The 18991-nt window shown below is 45.7% G+C and overlaps 3 protein-coding genes across 3 annotated transcripts in view; all 3 read right to left on the bottom strand.

Annotated features, from left to right (window-relative positions):
• LOC144697674 (uncharacterized) overlaps positions 1–3821 on the bottom strand; it is a 30587-nt gene extending 26766 nt beyond the window's left edge. Inside the window, exons 1-2 of the mRNA XM_078569694.1 lie at positions 3798–3821; positions 1395–1972 (exon numbers count right to left, since the gene is read on the bottom strand). Of these exons, the coding sequence (XP_078425820.1) occupies positions 1395–1972; positions 3798–3821 (602 nt within the window). The remainder of the gene's footprint in view (positions 1–1394; positions 1973–3797) is intronic.
• The window catches only part of LOC144698308 (uncharacterized), a 319027-nt gene extending 314033 nt beyond the window's left edge, over positions 1–4994 (bottom strand). Inside the window, exon 1 of the mRNA XM_078570267.1 lies at positions 4975–4994. The gene's annotated coding sequence lies outside the window, so the exon portion shown is untranslated. The remainder of the gene's footprint in view (positions 1–4974) is intronic.
• LOC144698341 (uncharacterized) overlaps positions 1–18991 on the bottom strand; it is a 204575-nt gene that overhangs the window by 68928 nt on the left and 116656 nt on the right. The window lies entirely within an intron of this gene.

The raw sequence follows: 18991 nt of genomic DNA, 5'->3' as shown, positions 1-18991 counted from the left end.
GATCATCGATTTCGAATGCTGTGCGCATTCAGGGAGAGCGCCTTTAATTTTCCCTTTTTAACATAATTCTGCATTCGAAGCAGACTCAATGCTCTGCTTTGTTTCGCCTGCCTTATAGCCTCACTACTACTTCCTGTTACCCATTTTACTTCCTTCTAATTTTACACTTAAAGTAAGGAGGACTAGTAAGAATAAATTAACAGTAACTTCACTTTGCGACACTTCTCCTAACTTTACCTTAGTTTGGTTTACTTTATGACTCTATTTCACTTTGACTTGATTTAACGTTAATTCCCTATTGCTGGTGTTCCTTACTGAAATCCAGGCAGCTACTTCTTTATAAATGTTATGCTTTTTTTTTTTCTAGTTTTAAGCTATTTAAACATACTCCCTAACAGCAACTTCTCACCAACCAAGTTTTCCTGCGATGTCGCCCTTGGGTTTATTTTCAAACTCAGCCCGCTGCCCGATCAGAGGTGTTCCTCACAGGTCTGGCTGTCTCCTCTCCAAGAAGGTGAGACACGTCGGGAAGGACCAGAAGAGAAAGTTTACCTGTGTCGCAGCCACATAGGATCTAACTTGTGGCTTTGATAAGAACTGTTTTCGAACTGAGGCAGGGCAGAAACCTGATTGGAGGGATTCAAATAGGGAGTTCTCGGAAAAATGGACAGTTTTGGGAGATTACAAAATGTTTAAGGATTTTTGAAAGGAAAGAGAGGCTGGAGATGGGGCAGCAGCATGCAAAGATGGAAGAGTGAAGGGCTTGTTTTTATTTAAGGATATATAATGATGGAAGGTTTAAAGGAGAGCAGAATAGTATCTGAAAAGAGAGAACCATTGACAATGACGGTAAACATGGGGAAGTTGGATGGTCAATAGTTTAGTGGGAATAGGGTCGATGGAGCAGGTGGTGCACACAGAGGGCATGAGAGGAGATGGGAGAGAAACTGGAAAAAGATGTGTTCAGGGCTCAGACACTGGGGGAAATTTAGAGACAGTTTGTCCCGGTGGGTTAGTGGAAGGGAGGGAAGCAGCAGAGGCAGCTGATCGGATTGTCTCAATCTTAGTGACAAAGAAGCTCCATGAGCTCCTCACAATTGTCGTTGGGGCTGAGGATGGAGGAGACAGGGCAGAGGGAGAGCCCTTCAAAAGGAACTAACTTGTGCTAGAGATATCAAAACGACTCAACACACTGATTATCGCAAAGCTGATTTATTCCAATTTTATACAGAATCTGTAACTGGGCTGGAGTTTATTAACCTCAGCAGAAACACACTCTTATGAATATGCTTCAGACAAGAATATCATTGGGAACTAAATCCAACCACAGCAGTTACTTGTGAACTCTCTGGTGTCTCAGTAGATGTAATGACCGAGTGAATCCCTTCCCACACTCTGAGCAGGTAAATGGCCTCTCCCCAGTGTGAACTCTCTGGTGTCTCAGTAGATGGAATGACCGAGTGAATCCCTTCCCACACTCTGAGCAGGTAAATGGCCTCTCCCCAGTGTGAACTCTCTGGTGTGTCAGTAGATGGAATGACTGAGTGAATCCCTTCCCACACTCTGAGCAGGTAAATGGCCTCTCCCCAGTGTGAACTCTCTGGTGTCTCAGTAGATGGAATGACCGAGTGAATCCCTTCCCACACTTGGAGCAGGTGAACGGTCTCTCCCCAGTGTGAACTCGCTGATGAAATGAAAGATGGAATGACCGAGTGAATCCCTTCCCACACTTGGAGCAGGTGAATGTTCTTTCCCCAGTGTGAACTCGCTGGTGTTCCAGGAGGTTGGATGGATCAGCAAATCCCTTTCCACATGTGGAGCAGGTAAACGGTCTCTCTCCAGTATGAACTCTCGGGTGTCTCAGCAGGTTGGATGAATCAGTGAATCCTTTCCCACAATCAGAACAGGTAAATGGTCTTTCCCTAGTATGAACTCTCTGGTGTCTCAACAGGGTGCATGAATCAGTGAATCCCTTCCCACAATCAGAACAGGTAAATGGTCTCTCCCCAGTATGAACTCGTTGGTGTTTTAGCAGATGGAATGACTGAGTGAATCCCTTCCCACAATCAGAACAGGTAAATGGTCTCTCCCCAGTGTGAACTCGCTGGTGTTTCAGTCGGTTGGATGAATCAGCAAATCCCTTTTTACACACAGTGCAGGTAAATGGTCTCTCCCCAGTGTGAACTCGCTTATGTTTCATTAGGGAGGATGAATCAGCAAATCCCTTTTTACACACAGTGCAGGTAAACGGTCTTTCCCCAGTGTGAACTCGCTTATGTTTCATTAGGGAGGATGAATCAGCAAATCCCTTTTTACACACAGAACAGGTAAACAGTCTCTCCCTAGTGTGAACTTGCTGGTGTCTCAGCAGGTGGAATGACTGAGTGAATCCCTTCCCACACTCGGAGCAGGTGAATGGCCTCTCCCTAGCGTGAACTTGCTGGTTTTTCAGTCGGTTGGATGAATCAGAAAATCCCTTTCCACACACTGAACTTGTGAATGGCCTCTCTCCAGTGCTTGTACACTGATGGATTTCCAGCTGGGATGGGTGATTGAATCCCTTCCCATAGTCCCCACATTTCAATGAATTCTCTCCATTTTGACTGTGTTTCAACAGGTCAGATGATCGGCCGAAGCCTCGCCCACGCACAGAACATGCATGCGCTTTCTCCCCACTGTGAACAGGGCTCTTAACCCCCATATTCAAAATCCGATGGTATTTGGGTTACGATAAATTGGACGACACCGTCAGATCCTGATGTGATGTCGGGTTTGTGATTCTGGACTGCAAACCCTGTGAAAATAGTACAAAACAAACAAAGGTGAGTGAGGGAGAACTCACAAAAACACAAAGGCTGGGTGTGAAATTGAGCTCAACGTGTGGGACTGGCATTAGGAAAAAGTGTCCATGAAATCTGCTGGATTATCATAAAAACCCAACTGGTTCACTAATGTCCTTCAGGGAAGTGAACCTGCCTGCCAGTCTGGGCCTACACAACTCTACCAGAACATTGACAGAATTTCCCAATCCCTTATCCTCCAACCTCCATAAGGACCAGGGTAGCAGGTGAATGTGAACAACATCACCTCCAAGTCACACTCTGCCCTGACTTGTCTGACATCCATTTCTGGATGGACAGAAACTTCCTCCATTTAAATTTTGGGAAGACTGAAGCCATTGTTTTCATTCCCTGCTACAAACTCCACTCCCCAACCTTCAATGCCTTTCTGACAACTCTGAGGCCGAAAACCAGACTGTTCACAATCTTGGTGTCATATTTCACCCCAAGCTGAGCTTCTGACTACATACCACTAAGGCCGTCCATTTCCACAACAGTCATTTTGCCGAATTTCATTCCTGCCTCAGCTCAGCTGCTGCTGAAACGCATCCATTCCTTTGCTACCTCTAAACTGGAATGTTCCTAGCCTGCCACATAAACAATGGAGTCATTTACAACTCCACTTCCCATGTCTTTACTCGCACTTTGTCTCGTTCATCCAACGCCCCTGTTCTCATTGAGCTACATAGGCTCCTCATTAAGCAGCACCTCAATGTTCAACTTCTCATCCTCATTTTGAATTCCTTCAGTGACTACGCCCCTCACTATCTCGATCATATCGTCCAATCTACTTCCCTCCCAGATATCTGGACTCATTTCATTCAGACCGATTGAGCATCCCTGATTTTAATTGACTCACTGTTGGTGACCGTGTCTTCAGCTACTCAGGCTATAAGCTCGAGAATTCCCTATTTAGGCATCTCTTTCTCATCCTTTAAGACTCTCCTTAAAACTTACCTCTTTGACCAAGCTGTTGATCATGTGCCTCAATATCTCAACATGTACTTCAATGTTAAATATTCCTGTATAATATACCTGTGAAATACTTTGGAACATTCTATTTTAATCAGTGTGCTACATAAATGCAACTTGTTGTTGTTGATTTGGACATTTATCATCGCTTAGTGAAAATCCTGTAACTCCTTACCAAACAGCATTGTTGGAACACTTTCACCACAGTGACTGCAGCGGTTCAGGAAGAAGGCCCACCAACACCTGACCAACAGACAACTGGGGATTGACAATATCTGCTGCTCTTGTTAGTGACACCAAATACCAAGAATGGAGTTAACAAAAAATCTCGGAAAAAAAGGCACTGTAGAAATACTTGTTACTAAAGCAACACTCTTAAATTGAATGGACGTTTGTCACTCTGTTCTCCCCCAGGATCTACCTCCTTTAACAGCGTCACACTGGAAATTGCTGGGCCTGACTGGGTTGCAAAGTCCTCGGGGTTAACCCCAGCAGCTTCTCCTCCAATTCCACTCCAGCTCAAAACTGACGCAACAAAAAACACCCCCATTCAACACCCACCCTAATTCAAACTGGCTCCTAATTGGTCTGTCTGTGTTTCCAGACTCGGCTACGTGAAACAATAAAATGAAAGCAAATCTCTGCAAGGCTGGAACTGAAGTTAAGACATAAAATATTTTTAATATCCAGCAGGTCAGGCAGCATGAACAGATTAAGAAACAGAAGTAGGGGCTCAGGTCGCTGACCTGCCTTCAGGCTGCACGATAACTCTGGGCGACGGCCAACGACTAATGGCGGGCAATGTTCCCACAATGCTATGCGCTCCAGAAACCGCTCTATCTAAAAGTTGTTAATTTCCTGTTGGAAGGTCGGTTGCCGCAATCGGCAGGTGGCAACTATGGCGCCGGGAGAGTCAAGGAGGTGAAGAACTGCAGCAAAATACAGGAGGACGATCACCCGCCATTATTACAGAACAATAAGCCGCGCATCTGCGCTTGCGCACCCACACCAGGGCCGGGACTAACAACTGTCCCGCATCCAGAATCACCGGGACCTGCAGCCTGGAACTGGGAGTGGGAGAAGCGGGAAGAATGAGGGGAAACAATATAATCCAACACTCACAACAACCTCCATTCCCGGGAGACAGAGTTTAGAAACTCACCAACACGATTCCAGTGAAACTTCCACGAGGAAAGGGGGAAGCAGTGACTGTGTCTGCTCTGATATAGCCCCAGACCTGTCACTCAAACCCCCCAACTCCGCCCAATTCACAGCTCAACCTACCAGCTTGCAGCTTGCTGCACATTGACCCCGCCCGGCCCAGGTGTGGGACAGTCCAAGGTGAGTCCTTCGTGTTACCAGGATAGTGGGGGAGGGGTGACCTCCTGCCCTGTGCTGTGTCCCAAATGGTTCCATCCTCCCCTCCCCCAGGGCCCACTAAACACTGCATGCAGACAGCTGATGGACCTTGGGGATCCTCACTGACCTGCACAGGTACATTATGCTGCTCCCCAGCCCCGATACACTCTGTAACCAAGATAAAAACAAAAAGCTAAAAGCTACTGCGGATGCTGGAAATCCAAAACAAAATAAAAACAGAATTACCTGGAAAAACTCAGCAAGTCTGGCAGCATCGGCGGAGAAGAAATCAGTCAACGTTTCGAGCCCTCATGGCCCTTCAGCAGAACTGAAGCATAGTTTCAACAAGGGAGAAATATAAATTGGTTTAAGGTGGGTGGGGGGGAAGAGACACATTGAGGGTGTGGTGTGAGCAGAGAATCAAAAGATGTCAGAGACAAAAGGGTCAAAGAGGTGTTGAAGGTGGTGGTCTTTGTCTGAGAAAAGTGCTAATTAAGAATGCAAGACAGGATATTCAAAGTACAGCTCTAGTGGGGGTGGGGTGGAAAGACTAAAGGTTTTAGTTTTAGATTTAAAAATAATGGAAATAGGTGGGGAAAGAAGAATCTATATAAATTATTGAAAAAAAAGGCGGGTGGGGGGGGGGGGAAAGAAACGGGGTGGGGATGGGGGGAGGGGGGTTTAAGATCTAAAGTTGTTGAATTCAATATTCAGCCCAGAAGGCTGTAAAGTGCCTAGTCGGAAGATGAGGTGCTGTTCCTCCAGTTTGCGTTGGGCTTCACTGGAACAATGCAGCAAGCCAAGGACAGACATGTGAGCAAGAGAACAGGGTGGAGTGTTAAAATGGCAAGCAACAGGGAGGTTTGGGTCTTTCTTGCGGACAGACCGCAGGTGTTCCGCAAAACGGTCGCCCAGTTTGCGTTTGGTCTCTCCAATGTAGACGAGACCGCATTGGGAGCAACGAATGCAGTAGACTAAGTTAGGGGAAATGCAAGTGAAATGCTGCTTCACTTGAAAGGAGTGTTTGGGCCCTTGGACGGTGAGGAGAGAGGAAGTGAAGGGGCAGGTGTTGCATCTTCTGCGTGGGCATGGGGAGGTGCCATAAGTGGGGGTTGAGGAGTAGGGGGTGATGGAGGAGTGGACCAGGGTGTCCCGGAGGGAACGATCCCTACGGAATGCCGTCAAGGGGGGTGAAGGGAAGATGTGTTTGGTGGTGGCATCATGCTGGAGTTGGCGGAAATGGCGGAGGATGATCCTTTGAATGCGGAGGCTGGTGGGGTGATAAGTGAGGACAAGGGGGACCCTATCATGTTTCTGGGAAGGAGGAGAAGGCGTGAGGGAGGATGCGCGGGATATGGGCCGGACACGGTTGAGGGCCCTGTCAACGACCGTGGATGGAAAACCTCGGTTAAGGAAGAAGGAGGACATGTCAGAGGAGCTGTTTTTGAAGGTAGCGTCATCAGAACAGATGCGACGGAGGCGAAGGAACTGAGAGAATGGGATGGAGTCTTTACAGGAAGCGGGGTGTGAGGAGCTGTAGTCGAGGTAGCTGTGGGAGTCGGTAGGCTTGTAATGGATATTGGTGGACAGTCTATCATCAGAAATTGAGACAGAGAGGTCAAGGAAGGGAAGAGAAGTGTCAGGAATGAACCATGTGAAGATGATGGAGGGGTGAAGATTGGAAGCAAAATTAATAAATTTTTCCAGGTCCCGACGAGAGCATGAAGCAGCACCGAAGTAATCATCGATGTACCGGAGAAAGAGTTGTGGGAGGGGGCCGGAGTAGGACTGGAACAAGGAATGTTCCACATACCCCATAAAGAGACAGGCATAGCTGGGGCCCATGCGGGTACCCATAGCCACACCTTTTATTTGGAGGAAGTGAGAAGAGTTAAAGGAGAAATTGTTCAGTGTGAGAACAAGTTCAGCCAAACGGAGGAGAGTAGTGGTGGATGGGGATTGTTGGGGCCTCTGTTCAAGGAAGAAGCTAAGGGCCCTCAGACCATCCTGGTGGGGGATGGAGGTGTAGAGGGATTGGACATCCATGGTGAAGAGGAAGCGGTTGGGGCCAGGGAACTGGAAATTGTTGATGTGACGTAAGGTGTCAGAGGAATCACGGATGTAGGTGGGAAGGGACTGGACAAGGGGAGAGAGAAGGGAGTCAAGATAACGAGAAATGAGTTCCGTGGGGCAGGAACAGGCTGACACGATCGGTCTGCCAGGACAGTTCTGTTTGTGGAATTTGGGTAGGAGGTAGAAGCGGGCCGTCCGAGGTTGGGCGACTATCAAGTTGGAAGCTGTGGGAGGAAGATCTCCAGAGGAGATGAGGTCAGTGACAGTCCTGGAAACAATGGCTTGATGTTCTGTGGTGGGGTCATGGTCCAGGGAGAGGTAGGAGGAAACGTCTGCGAGTTGACGCTCAGCCTCCGCGAGGTAGAGGTCAATGCGCCAGACAACAACAGTACCACCCTTGTCAGCGGGTTTGATGACAATGTTGGGGTTGGACCTGAGAGAACGGAGTGCAGTGAGTTCAGAGAGAGACAGATTAGAATGGGTGAGAGGAGCAGAGAAATTGAGACGGCTAATGTCACGCCGACAGTTCTCAATGAAAAGATCAAGAGAAGGTAAGAATCCAGAGGGAGGGGTCCAAGTGGAGGGAGAATATTGGAGGTGGGTAAAAGGATCCGTTGAACGGGGAGAGGACTCCTGCCCAAAGAAGTGAGCATTGGAGAGACCAAACGCAAACTGGGCGACCGTTTTGCGGAACACCTGCGGTCTGTCCGCAAGAAAGACCCAAACCTCCCTGTTGCTTGCCATTTTAACACTCCACCCTGTTCTCTTGCTCACATGTCTGTCCTTGGCTTGCTGCATTGTTCCAGTGAAGCCCAACGCAAACTGGAGGAACAGCACCTCATCTTCCGACTAGGCACTTTACAGCCTTCTGGGCTGAATATTGAATTCAACAACTTTAGATCTTAAACCCCCCTCCCCCCATCCCCACCCCGTTTCTTTCCCCCCCCCCCCACCCGCCTTTTTTTTCAATAATTTATATAGATTCTTCTTTCCCCACCTATTTCCATTATTTTTAAATCTAAAACTAAAACCTTTAGTCTTTCCACCCCACCCCCACTAGAGCTGTACTTTGAATATCCTGTATTCCATTCTTAATTAGCACTTTTCTCAGACAAAGACCACCACCTTCAACACCTCTTTGACCCTTTTGTCTCTGACATCTTTTGATTATCTGCTCACACCACACCTTCAATGTGTCTCTTCCCCCCCACCCACCTTAAACCAATTTATATTTCTCCCTTGTTGAAACTATGCTTCAGTTCTGCTGAAGGGCCATGAGGGCTCGAAACGTTGACTGATTTCTTCTCCGCCGATGCTGCCAGACTTGCTGAGTTTTTCCAGGTAATTCTGTTTTCACTCTGTAACCAAGTTGCTTTTCTTTTTTTCTGCTGTCCCTTCGCGTAAACACCTTGTTGCATACAAGTTTTGTTTAAGAATTGTTCAATCTTGTTTAATTGCAGGGCTATGGCGCAAAGGCAGGGACGTGGCATTAGGTAAATTGTCCCTTCAGGGGCCTAATACAGACACGACTGGCTGAACGGCCTCCTTCTTTTGCTGCAACCATTCTATGATTATCTGACTTGTCTCTATCCCGCTGCTCCATTCAAAGTGAATCCTACCTTCTGCTTTTGTCCCTGGATCCCTGTTTAACCAAGTAATTATCTCTGCCCTCATTTGTTCCTTATTTCTTTGAGTCCTAGTTTTCCTTTTTTATTTCTCTCATTTTCTTCACATTGCATTCAGATTGTTGTTATCGTGCCATTCACACCTAATCTAGAAACAGCTTTTGTTTTTTTTAATAGTCCCATTACCACTCCATTTGACCTTCCATTATGAAGCCTTTTGTCAGTTAATCTCTCTCGCCCTGCAGCCTTTCATAGACCTTCCCTTCTGTTCCTCTTCCACCTTTCAATGGCTCACAGACCTGAATCGTTAATTCTGTTTCTCTCTCTACAGATTCTTCCAGACCTGCTGAGTGTTTCCAGTTTTTAATCTTTTCATTTCATGTTTTAAGCATTGCAGTAATTTTCGTTTCTCCATTCCAAGCATTCTACCTGACATTATTAATAATTCAATTCAGTTATTCATAAATTAATTTATCTGTACTTTATGTCTTGAAAACTGATTATTTATTGAGCTATTTATCAGTTATCAGTGTCTTTAAATGTTACAATTTCACAACTCCTCATGTTTTCCCCACGCTTCCTGGCACTAATATTAAATCCAAAGCAATCTTAAATGGAAGGGTCAGCCCAGCATTGACAGACCAGTCAGTTTAACCTCTTGTGTGGGAAAGCATTTAGAAGCGGCAATTCAGGTTAAAATTAGGTCACTTGTACAATTTGTTCAGGACAATCGTGTTGAACTAAATTTCTTGAGTTTTTGATAAGGTAACAGAGAATGTTGATGAGGGTAACACGGTTGATGTGCACATGAACTGCTAAACGGCATTTGATACAGTGCCAAGTAACAGGTGTGTCAGCAGAGTTAAAATCCATGGGGCAGAGGCAGCATTGGCTGTGTGACAGGCAACAACATGCATGGTGTACGGTTGCTTTTTCAAATTGAGGAAAAGTCTACAGTGGGATCACAAGGGGTCGGTCGTCAGACCACTCATTTCTTGATATATATTAATGATTTAGACTTGTGTGTGCAGGGCTGCATTTCAAAATTTGCAAACGACACCAAATTTTCAAGTTGTCTTTACGGTGGGGAGGATGGTGATAAACCTCAAGAGGACATAGACACGATGGTGGAAAGGGCAGACAGGTGGCAGATAAAATTTCATTCAGAGAGGTGTGAAGTGATTCATTTTGGTAGGAAGAACAAGGAGAAGCAATATAAAATAAAGGATACAAGTGTAAAAAGGTGCAGGAGCAGCGTAATCTGGGGCTTTATGTGCACAAATCATTGAAGATGGTGGGGCAGGCTGAGAAAGCAGTGAATAAAGCATGTGGAATCCTGGGCTTTGTGAATACGGGAATAAAGTACAAAATCAACCAAGTTAGAATAAACCTGAATAAAACACTGGTTTGGACCCATCTGCAGTATTGCAGCAATTCTGAGCTTTAGGAAGAATGTGAGAGTGTAGAGGAAAGATTCACGAGAGATCGGAACTTCAATTAGGCGAGGTGAAGTTGGTTTGTTATCCTTGGAAGGGGAACCATTCTCTTGCATCTTTTCTGGACCCTCTGTCTTCACTTCCTTCCGAAATTGTAGCCATTCAGTGGCGGTGGTGTTAAAAACTTTCTTTCATGGATTGTGGGCAAGGACAGCATTTGTTGCCCTTGAAGCAAGTGTTTGCCACACCATTTCAAGGGTATTTAACAGTAGCCACATTTCAATGTGGATCTGGAGTCACATGTCAGACCAGGTAAGGACTTCAGATTTCCTCCCCGCATTAGTGAACCAGGTGGGTTTTTATGACAATCGACAATGGCTGAATTGTCGCCCTTATTGAGACTCGCTTTCAATTCCAGATTTAATAATTGATTTTAAATTCCACCAGCTGTTGTGGTGGGATTTGAACCCCTGTCCCCAGAGCATCAAGCTGGTTTTCTGGATTATTAGTCCAGTGACATTCCCACTGTGGCACCGTCTCCCCCAATATATATTTTTATTTATTTGTAGCCAACAGTTGAGTATTTGTCAGTATTTTGTTCCATGTGGTTTCTATTCTGAGTTTCAGACAGTTTCTGTGCCAAGTGGACGAGGTGTTTAAAGTTCATTCATTTGCCCCTTTTCCATCTCCAGGTCCGGGAAAGACACAGAGAATAATGTCCCCTCATTAAGTATCTATTGACGAGACTGAGATGGACAATTCCCACTCCCCATCTTTCCGGTGGATAATGGATGTTCTGTTACATTCAGGTTTCTCTGTCATTTCATCTCTAATTTTATTGAGTTTTTTAATTTTTATCCCCGAGACCCAGACCCAAGATAACGGCCGCCATCTTTTTTCAGTAGGTAGTAGGGCGCATGCGCGGCCATCCTGTTGCGGCAACAGTGAGTGGGCGGGGCCTCACGGTCCTGTTTCCCAACAGGGTCCTTGTGCCAGGGATTGGAAAACGTTTGGCGGGGGGACAGGGTTTTAAGCAGCTTTACCCACTCCCAGGCTGCAGGTGATGTTTGCGGCCTAGAGGAGTCCGTGGGCCATGTATATGTTCAGAGTGAGAGGCTGCAGCCCCTATGGGGCTGATTCGCAGCCTTTGGTGACACTTCAGCCCCACAATCCTAATCTCTGGTTGCCCAGTGTAGGAGGGTGGGGAGAGGGGCTGTGGTAAGACAGCAAATCTTTTCCTGTAACTGTTCATTGGCGTGTTTAAAACAGGAATTTGTAGATACAGTATGGGTGACACACATGGGGGTGGTCACACTGGCTGCTGATCTCTCTTCCGTGGTCCTGTCCATGTCCAGGTGTCCCTGGTGAGGGAACATGTGGTGTCCACCGGTACACTTGATACATCCCATATCCAGTGGGCATCTCAGGGTACAGAGTGTCTCATAGACACTGGAAACAACATTCTGGTTTAGTTCGGAAGGTTCCCTATGCTTTTATTGGGACCTTGTTGCTGATTGGAACTTCTTTCTGTTTGATTGGACCACATGTTTGGGGAAAGAATGTTCCAAAGAAACTCGAATTGTCTGTTTTGAATTTCTATCCTGTACTTACGATGAAGATTTTTGTAAACTCCTTTTACCGGGTACAAGAGGGAGATGATTTGCAGATAGGAAACTAAAACCAAATATCACATCAAGATCTGACAGTGTCACTCGATTCACTAGGAAACACAGACATATAGAAACATAGAAATAGGAGCAGGAGTAGGTCATCCGGCCCTTCGAGTCTGCTTCTCCATTAATTATGATCATGGCTGATCATCCAACTCAATAGCCTGCTCCCGCTTTCTCCCCATATCCTTTGATCCCTTTCGCCCCAAGAGCTATATCGAACTCCTTCTTGAAAACATACACTGTTTTGGCCTCAACTACGTTCTGTGGTACCGAATTCCACAGGCTCACCATTCTCTGGGTGAAGACATTTCTCCTAATCTCAGTCCTAAATGTATCCTGTATCCTCAGGCTGTGACCCCTGATTCTGGACTCCCCCACCAACTTCTTCCTGCATCTACCCTGTCTAGTCCTGATAGAATTTTATAAGTTTCCATGAGATCCCTCCTCATTCTTCTGAACTCCAGTGAATATAATCCTAAACGACTCAATCTCTCCTCATATGTCAGTCCCGCCATCCCAGGAATCAGTCTGGTAAACCTTCACTGCACTCCCTCTATAGTAACAACATCCTTCCTCGGACAAGGAGACCAAAACAGCACACAATATTCCAGGTGTGGTCTCACCAAGGCCCTGTATAATTGCAGCAAGTCACCCACACCAAATCCTCTCACTATTGAAGGCCAACATACCATTTACCTCCTTTACCGCCTTCAGCACCTGCATGCTTACCTTCAGCGACTGGTGTACAAGGACACCCAGGTCTCGTTGCACATTCCCCTCACTCAATTTATAGCCATCCAGAGAATAATCTGCCTTACTGTTTTTGCTGCCAAAGTGGATAACGTCACATTTATCCACATTATACTGCATTTGCCATGCATCTGCCCACTCACCCAGCTTGTCCAAATCACACTGAAGCATCTCTGCATCCTCCTCACAGCTCATCCTCCCACCCAGCTTTGTGTCATCTGCAAATTTGGAGATATTACATTTAGTTCCCTCACCTAAATCATTAATATATATTGTGAAAGCTGGGACCCCAGCACAGAACCCTGTGGTACCCCACGAGTCACTGCCTGCCATTCGGAAAAAGACGTGTTTATTCCTACTCTTGTTTCCTGTCTGCCAATCAGTTTTCTATCCATCTCAATACACCATCCCCAATCCTATGTGCTCTAATTTTACACGCTAATCTCTTATGTGGGACTTTGTCAAAAGCTATCTGAAAGTACAAATAAACCACATCCACTGGCTCCCCCTCATCAACACTACGAGTTACATCCTCGAAAAATTCAAGTAGATTTGTCAAGCATGATTTCCCTTTCATAAATCCATGTGGACTCTATCCCATTCTGCCACTGTTTTCCAAGTGCTCAGCTATTAAATCTTTTATAATGGACTCTAGAATTTTCCCTAAGACCGACGTCAGGCTGACTGGTCTATAATTCCCGACATGGGACCTGAATAACATTGATCTTTGACTGTGGAAGGAGAAATATTTGTCTGTTCTGTCTGTGGGAAAAGATTTCAAACATCAGTGTGACTGGAAAAGCACCGAGACACAGACACACCCAAGTGAAAGTGCTCCAGTGAACTGACTGTGGAAGGAGCTTTAACCTGTTACACCATCTGAAAAAAAAACATCTCACCATGCACAACGGGGAGAAACTGTGCAAGTGTTCTGTGTGTGGACAAGGATTCAACTGATCGTCCAACATGGAGAGACATGGGGACACTGACACCATGGCAAGACCATGGAAATGCTGGGACTGTGGTGGTGGGGGGGGATTCAGATCCTCATCTGAGCTGGAAACTCATCAGCGCAATCACACTGGGGAGAGGCCGTTCACCTGCACTGACTGTGGGAAGGGATTCACTCAGATAAGTACCCTCATTTCACATCAACTTGTTCATTCTGACAACAGACCTTTTAAATGTTCTGACTGTGAAAAGTGCTTTAAAAGCAGAAAAATTCTGCTGACATATCAACGAGTTCTCACTGGGTAGAAACCATTCAACTGCTCCAAGTGTGGGAAGAGATTCACTCAACTAACCCAGCTCACATCACATCAACGTGTTCACTCTGAAAAGAGACCTTTTAATTATGCAGACTGTGTGAAAAGCTATAAAAGCAAAATGGATCTGCTGACACACCAGCGAGTTCACACTGGAGAAAGACCATTGAACTGCTCCGTGTGGGAAGGGGTTCATTCACCCATCCCTCCGGCTGAAACACCAGCGAGTTCACACTGGAGAGAGACTATTCACTTGCTCCGTGTGTGGGAAGGGATTCAATCATTCATCCACCCTGCAGACCCACCAGTGTATTCACAAGTGACTCCCAGGGTTGGATTCTGCTGTTATTGCTGCTGTTAATCACATCCAGGACTGAACCATGCTCTTTCTGAGAGCTGGGGTTTGTTTCTGCTGATGTTAATTATCCCTGTAACTGAGCTGGAGTTTAATATTCTGGATAAAGGTTAAATATATCAGCTTAGTGTCAGACATTGTCGACATATTAGTCGAGGCATTGAATGCAAGAGCAGGGACGTTATGATGGAGCAGTATAAAGAATTAGTTAGGCCACATTTGGAGTACTCTGTGCAGTTCTGTTTGCCACACTACAGGAAGGATGTGATTGCACTGGAGAGGGTGCAGAGGACATTCACTCAGGATGTTGCCTGGGCTGGAGAGTTTCAGCTATGAAGAGAGATTAGATAGGCTGGGGTTGTTTTCCTCAGAGCAGAGAAGGCTGAGGGGGGACCTGATAGAGGTGCACAAAATAATGAGGGGCATAGATAGGATGGATAGGTAGACATTTTTCTCTTTAGTGGAGGGGTCAATACTCAGGGGGCATAGATTTAAGTTAAGGGGCAGAAGGTTTAGAGGGGATTTGAGGATTTTCTTTTCACCCAGAGGGTGGGGGCTATCTGGAAAGTGCCAGCAAAGCCGATATCCCGTGAATGAATTTTAAAAGAAAGACAACGCTTTCATCCAAGAAATCAACCGAATGTACCTTCCCTGAAATGCTTCTAATACAACTCTATCCATCCTCAAGATTATCCCATAACTATGTTATCATGAGGTGCGAATAGTACGAGCTGGAACTAGGTCCTTCTTATTTTTCAATCCATTTGCTAACAGAATCTGCCCCTCCCTTCCCCAGATTCAGACAATGATTAACTGAGACTCAGTCTCTAATGGCGGCCTTAAAAGTGGATAAATCCCCAGGCCCAGGTGAAATGTGGGACTCAGTGCCTGAGGGAGTGGTAGAGGCAGGAACCCTCACAACATTTATGAAGTATTTAGATGAACAGTTGAAACACCACAGCTTACAGGGCTACGGGCCAAGTGCTGGAAAATGGATGAGAGGAGATGGAGCTTGATGACAGGCACTGCAGGAATTCACCAAGGCTCCTTCGACAGCACCATCCAAACCCACGATCACTACCATCTAGAAGGACAAGGGCAGCAGATAGATGGGAACACCACCACCTGGAAATTCTCCTCCAAGTCACTCACCATCCTGATATGGAAATATATTGCCATTCCTTCACTGTCGTTGGGTCAAAATCCTGGAAGTCCCTTCCTAACAGCACTATGGGTGTACCTACACCACATGGACTGCAGCGGTTCAAGAAGGCAGCTCATCACACCCTTCTCATGTGCAACTAGGGTTGGGAAACTAATGCTGGCCCAGCCAGCGAAGCCCATATCCCATGAATGAATAAAAAAAAACAGAACATGAGTGATTATTGTGGCCAGTAGAATGAAACAACGCTTTAAATTATCAATACAGTAAGACCTATTCCAGATAAAAATTGTCTCTCAAACATTCAGGAAAGAATTAAACACATTGAACATATCAAAGTGAGTCAAATTAATTTGAAGAAGGAAATAGAATCTGGATTTAGAAAATATCCACAAAATGGTTGCAGGTGAACAGAGCTGGAGAATCTATAAAATCTGTGCATGAACTTTTCTTTGAACCAGATGTAATTACAACATGTCTATAATTTAGAATTGTGTCAGATGATCAGCAGATGGGGAGGATGAATCTAAGTCGATAGTTATTATATTTTAGTGGGAAAGTTTTGACATTTATTCTTGGTGGCAGCTCAAGGGTTTGTGTTGCTGATTCTGATCATTCTAGTAGCTTTAGTATGTTATCTACAGTTTGTCATCAAGAAATTAGGAAAACAAGCTCGTAGCTTAGAAATAGTGAGGTTAGTCAGAAATCAGTTGTGAGAAATCAATAAGAATATTCCCTTCTCAAGGTGGGGAGATCTGTGCGAAATCACTGTCTAATAACCTTATAAAATCTTCAGAAATTTATTGAACATTACAGAAATAGCTCTCTCTCTCCCTTGTTTAGGAAGAAAGATTCCTGGCTTGATAAACATCGGACAATGTATCCCTTTGATAACTCATAGGGATGGTCTCAGTTGTTACAGGATGGAATTTGTAGTAGTTATTGAAGGCAATGGCTTTTGTCTTCAATTTTTAATTGGAGGAATTTTATGCTCATCCAGTACTGGGTGTGGGATAAGCAGTTTGATAATTTAGTAACAGTGGAGGAATGGAGAGGGATGGTGGTGAGGTAGAGCTGGGTGTTGTCAGTGTACATTGAAAACTAACACGGTGCTTTTGGATGATGTCACCTAGTGGTAGCATGTAGATGAGAAATAGGAGGGGCTAAGATAGATCCCATTTTTAGGATGGGTCAGGGCAGTGGATTTAAAGGTGAAAGGGACAGTACCAGAAGAGAGAAAGACAAAACTGTGAATAATATCAGCTAACATGGAGAAGTTGGGTGATCAGTAGTTCAGTGAGAGTGGGGTCAGTACAGCAGAAAGTGGGTCTCATGGACAAGATGAGCAGCGAGAGGGCACGAGGGGAGGTGGGAGAGAAACTGGAGAAAGATGTGGGTTCAGGTCTCAGACAAGGGGGAATTTTAAAGGCAGTTTGTCCCGGTGGGTTAGTGGAAGGGAGGGAAGCAGCAGAGGCAGCTGATCGGATTGTCTCAATCTTAGTGACAAGGAAGCTCCATGGGCAGAATTTTGCCCTTGGTGTGCGGGCTTGGCGGGGGCGAGTGGGGCAGTCGGGAAGCTGACCACTGCCTGCAATCAGGCCCGGAAGGCAATTTCATGCTGGGGGCCAAGTAAGGCCTGCGCCACGTGAAACGTGAGCAGCAGTGCTCAGCGCTGCCTGTGCGGGAGGGGGGAGGAGTGCGAGCTGGGCAAGTGTGACCTTTGTACATGCACGCGAGAGCGAGCTACATAATCTCCCTGAGGCAGAGAGCTGTCTCAGGGAGGTGGAATGATTTGAAAAAATATATATTAAAGATTTTATACATGTTATGAAACATGTCCCCTCATGTCACTCTGTCACATGAGCAGGGAGATGTTTTTAATTAATAAGATAAAAGCAAAATACTGCAGAGCAGTACTTCTTCAAGGTCGGCACTCCTGGAAGAGAAGTGGCAGTGAATTAAATAAGATAAAAGCAAAATACTGCAGGGCAGTACTGCATCAAGGTCGGCATTCCTGGAAGAGAAGTGGCAGTGAATTAAATAAGATAAAAGCAAAATACTGCAGGGCAGTACTGCATCAAGGTCGGCATTCCTGGAAGAGAAGTGGCAGTGAATTAAATAAGATAAAAGCAAAATACTGCAGGGCAGTACTGCATCAAGGTAGGCATTCCTGGAAGAGAAGTGGCAGTGAATTAAATACGATAAAAGCAAAATACTGCAAAATAATTTTGCAAAGAAGCAAAACTCTGTTTGTCTCTCCAGAGATGCTGTCAGACCCACTAAGTTTTTCCAGCATTTTCTGTTTTTGTTTCATGCTTTTAATTCAAGTGTAAAATTTGATTTGCTTCAGGTGACCTCATCCCGCCCGTGGATGAGGTTTCCTGAAAAAGGTAAAGGCCGCATGGCCTTTTCGCCCGCCCACCAACCATTAGGTTCGATGGGCAGCATAAATTTGAATTTAATTAACTTCTTAGTGGCCTTAGAGGCTCCTTAATTGTTGGTGAAATATTGCGGGACTGTGCGATGACGTCGGGACTGACCTGATAACTGACCTGGAGTTTCTTAACATCAGCAGAAACAGACCCCAATAAATATGATTCAGTCCTGGATGTGATTAACAGCAAAATCCAATCACTGTAGTTACTTGTGAACTTGCTAGTGTCTCTGTAAATGGTATAAGTGAGTGAATCCCTTCCCACACACGGAACAGGTGAACGGCCTCTCCCCAGTGTGAACCCGCTGGTGTGTCAGCAGACGGGATGACTGAGTGAATCCCTTTCCACACTTGGAGCAGATGAATGGCCTTTCCCCAGTGTGAATTCGCTGGTGTTCAGTGAGTTGATTCCCTGAACCCAGTCCCACAGTGAGAGCACCTGAACGGTCTCTGATCAGTGTGAACAAGTTGATGGTGCATCAGTTCCCCAGAACTTTTATAGCACTTCCCACAGTCTGGACATTGAAAAGGCCTCTCCCCAGTGTGAACTCGCTGGTGCATCAGTAGGTTGGATGAGGTAGTGAAACCCTTCCCACACACAAATGCAGGTGAACGGCCTCTCCCCAGTGTGAATTCGCTGGTGTACAGTGAGATGAGATGAATGTCTGAACCCAGTCCCACAGTGAGAGCCACCTCTAACATTCAATCTGATCAAAATCTTTTTTCCACACTATCCGCATATCCCTGTATGTAATTGCTCAATCTGTCATCCATTCCATTCCTTTGTTCCCTCTGGACGTAACTATCCTAACGCACTCCCGGCTGACCTCCCACATTCAGCCTCCCTGTAATCCAAAACTCTGCTCACTTGAACCAAGTCTTATTCACTCCTGTACTCACCGACTTACAAGAGCTCTGGGTTAAGGAGAACCTCAATTTTAAATTTCTCATCCTCGTTTTCAAATCTCTCCATGGTCTCTCCCTCCCTACCTCTGTAATCTCCTCCAGCCTCACAGCCCTCCGAGATATCTACACTTCTCTAATTCC

This window comes from Cetorhinus maximus, chromosome 23, assembly GCF_964194155.1.
Source record: "Cetorhinus maximus chromosome 23, sCetMax3.hap1.1, whole genome shotgun sequence".
NCBI lineage: Eukaryota > Metazoa > Chordata > Chondrichthyes > Lamniformes > Cetorhinidae > Cetorhinus > Cetorhinus maximus.
This window is presented reverse-complemented; position numbering and strand designations above follow the sequence as displayed.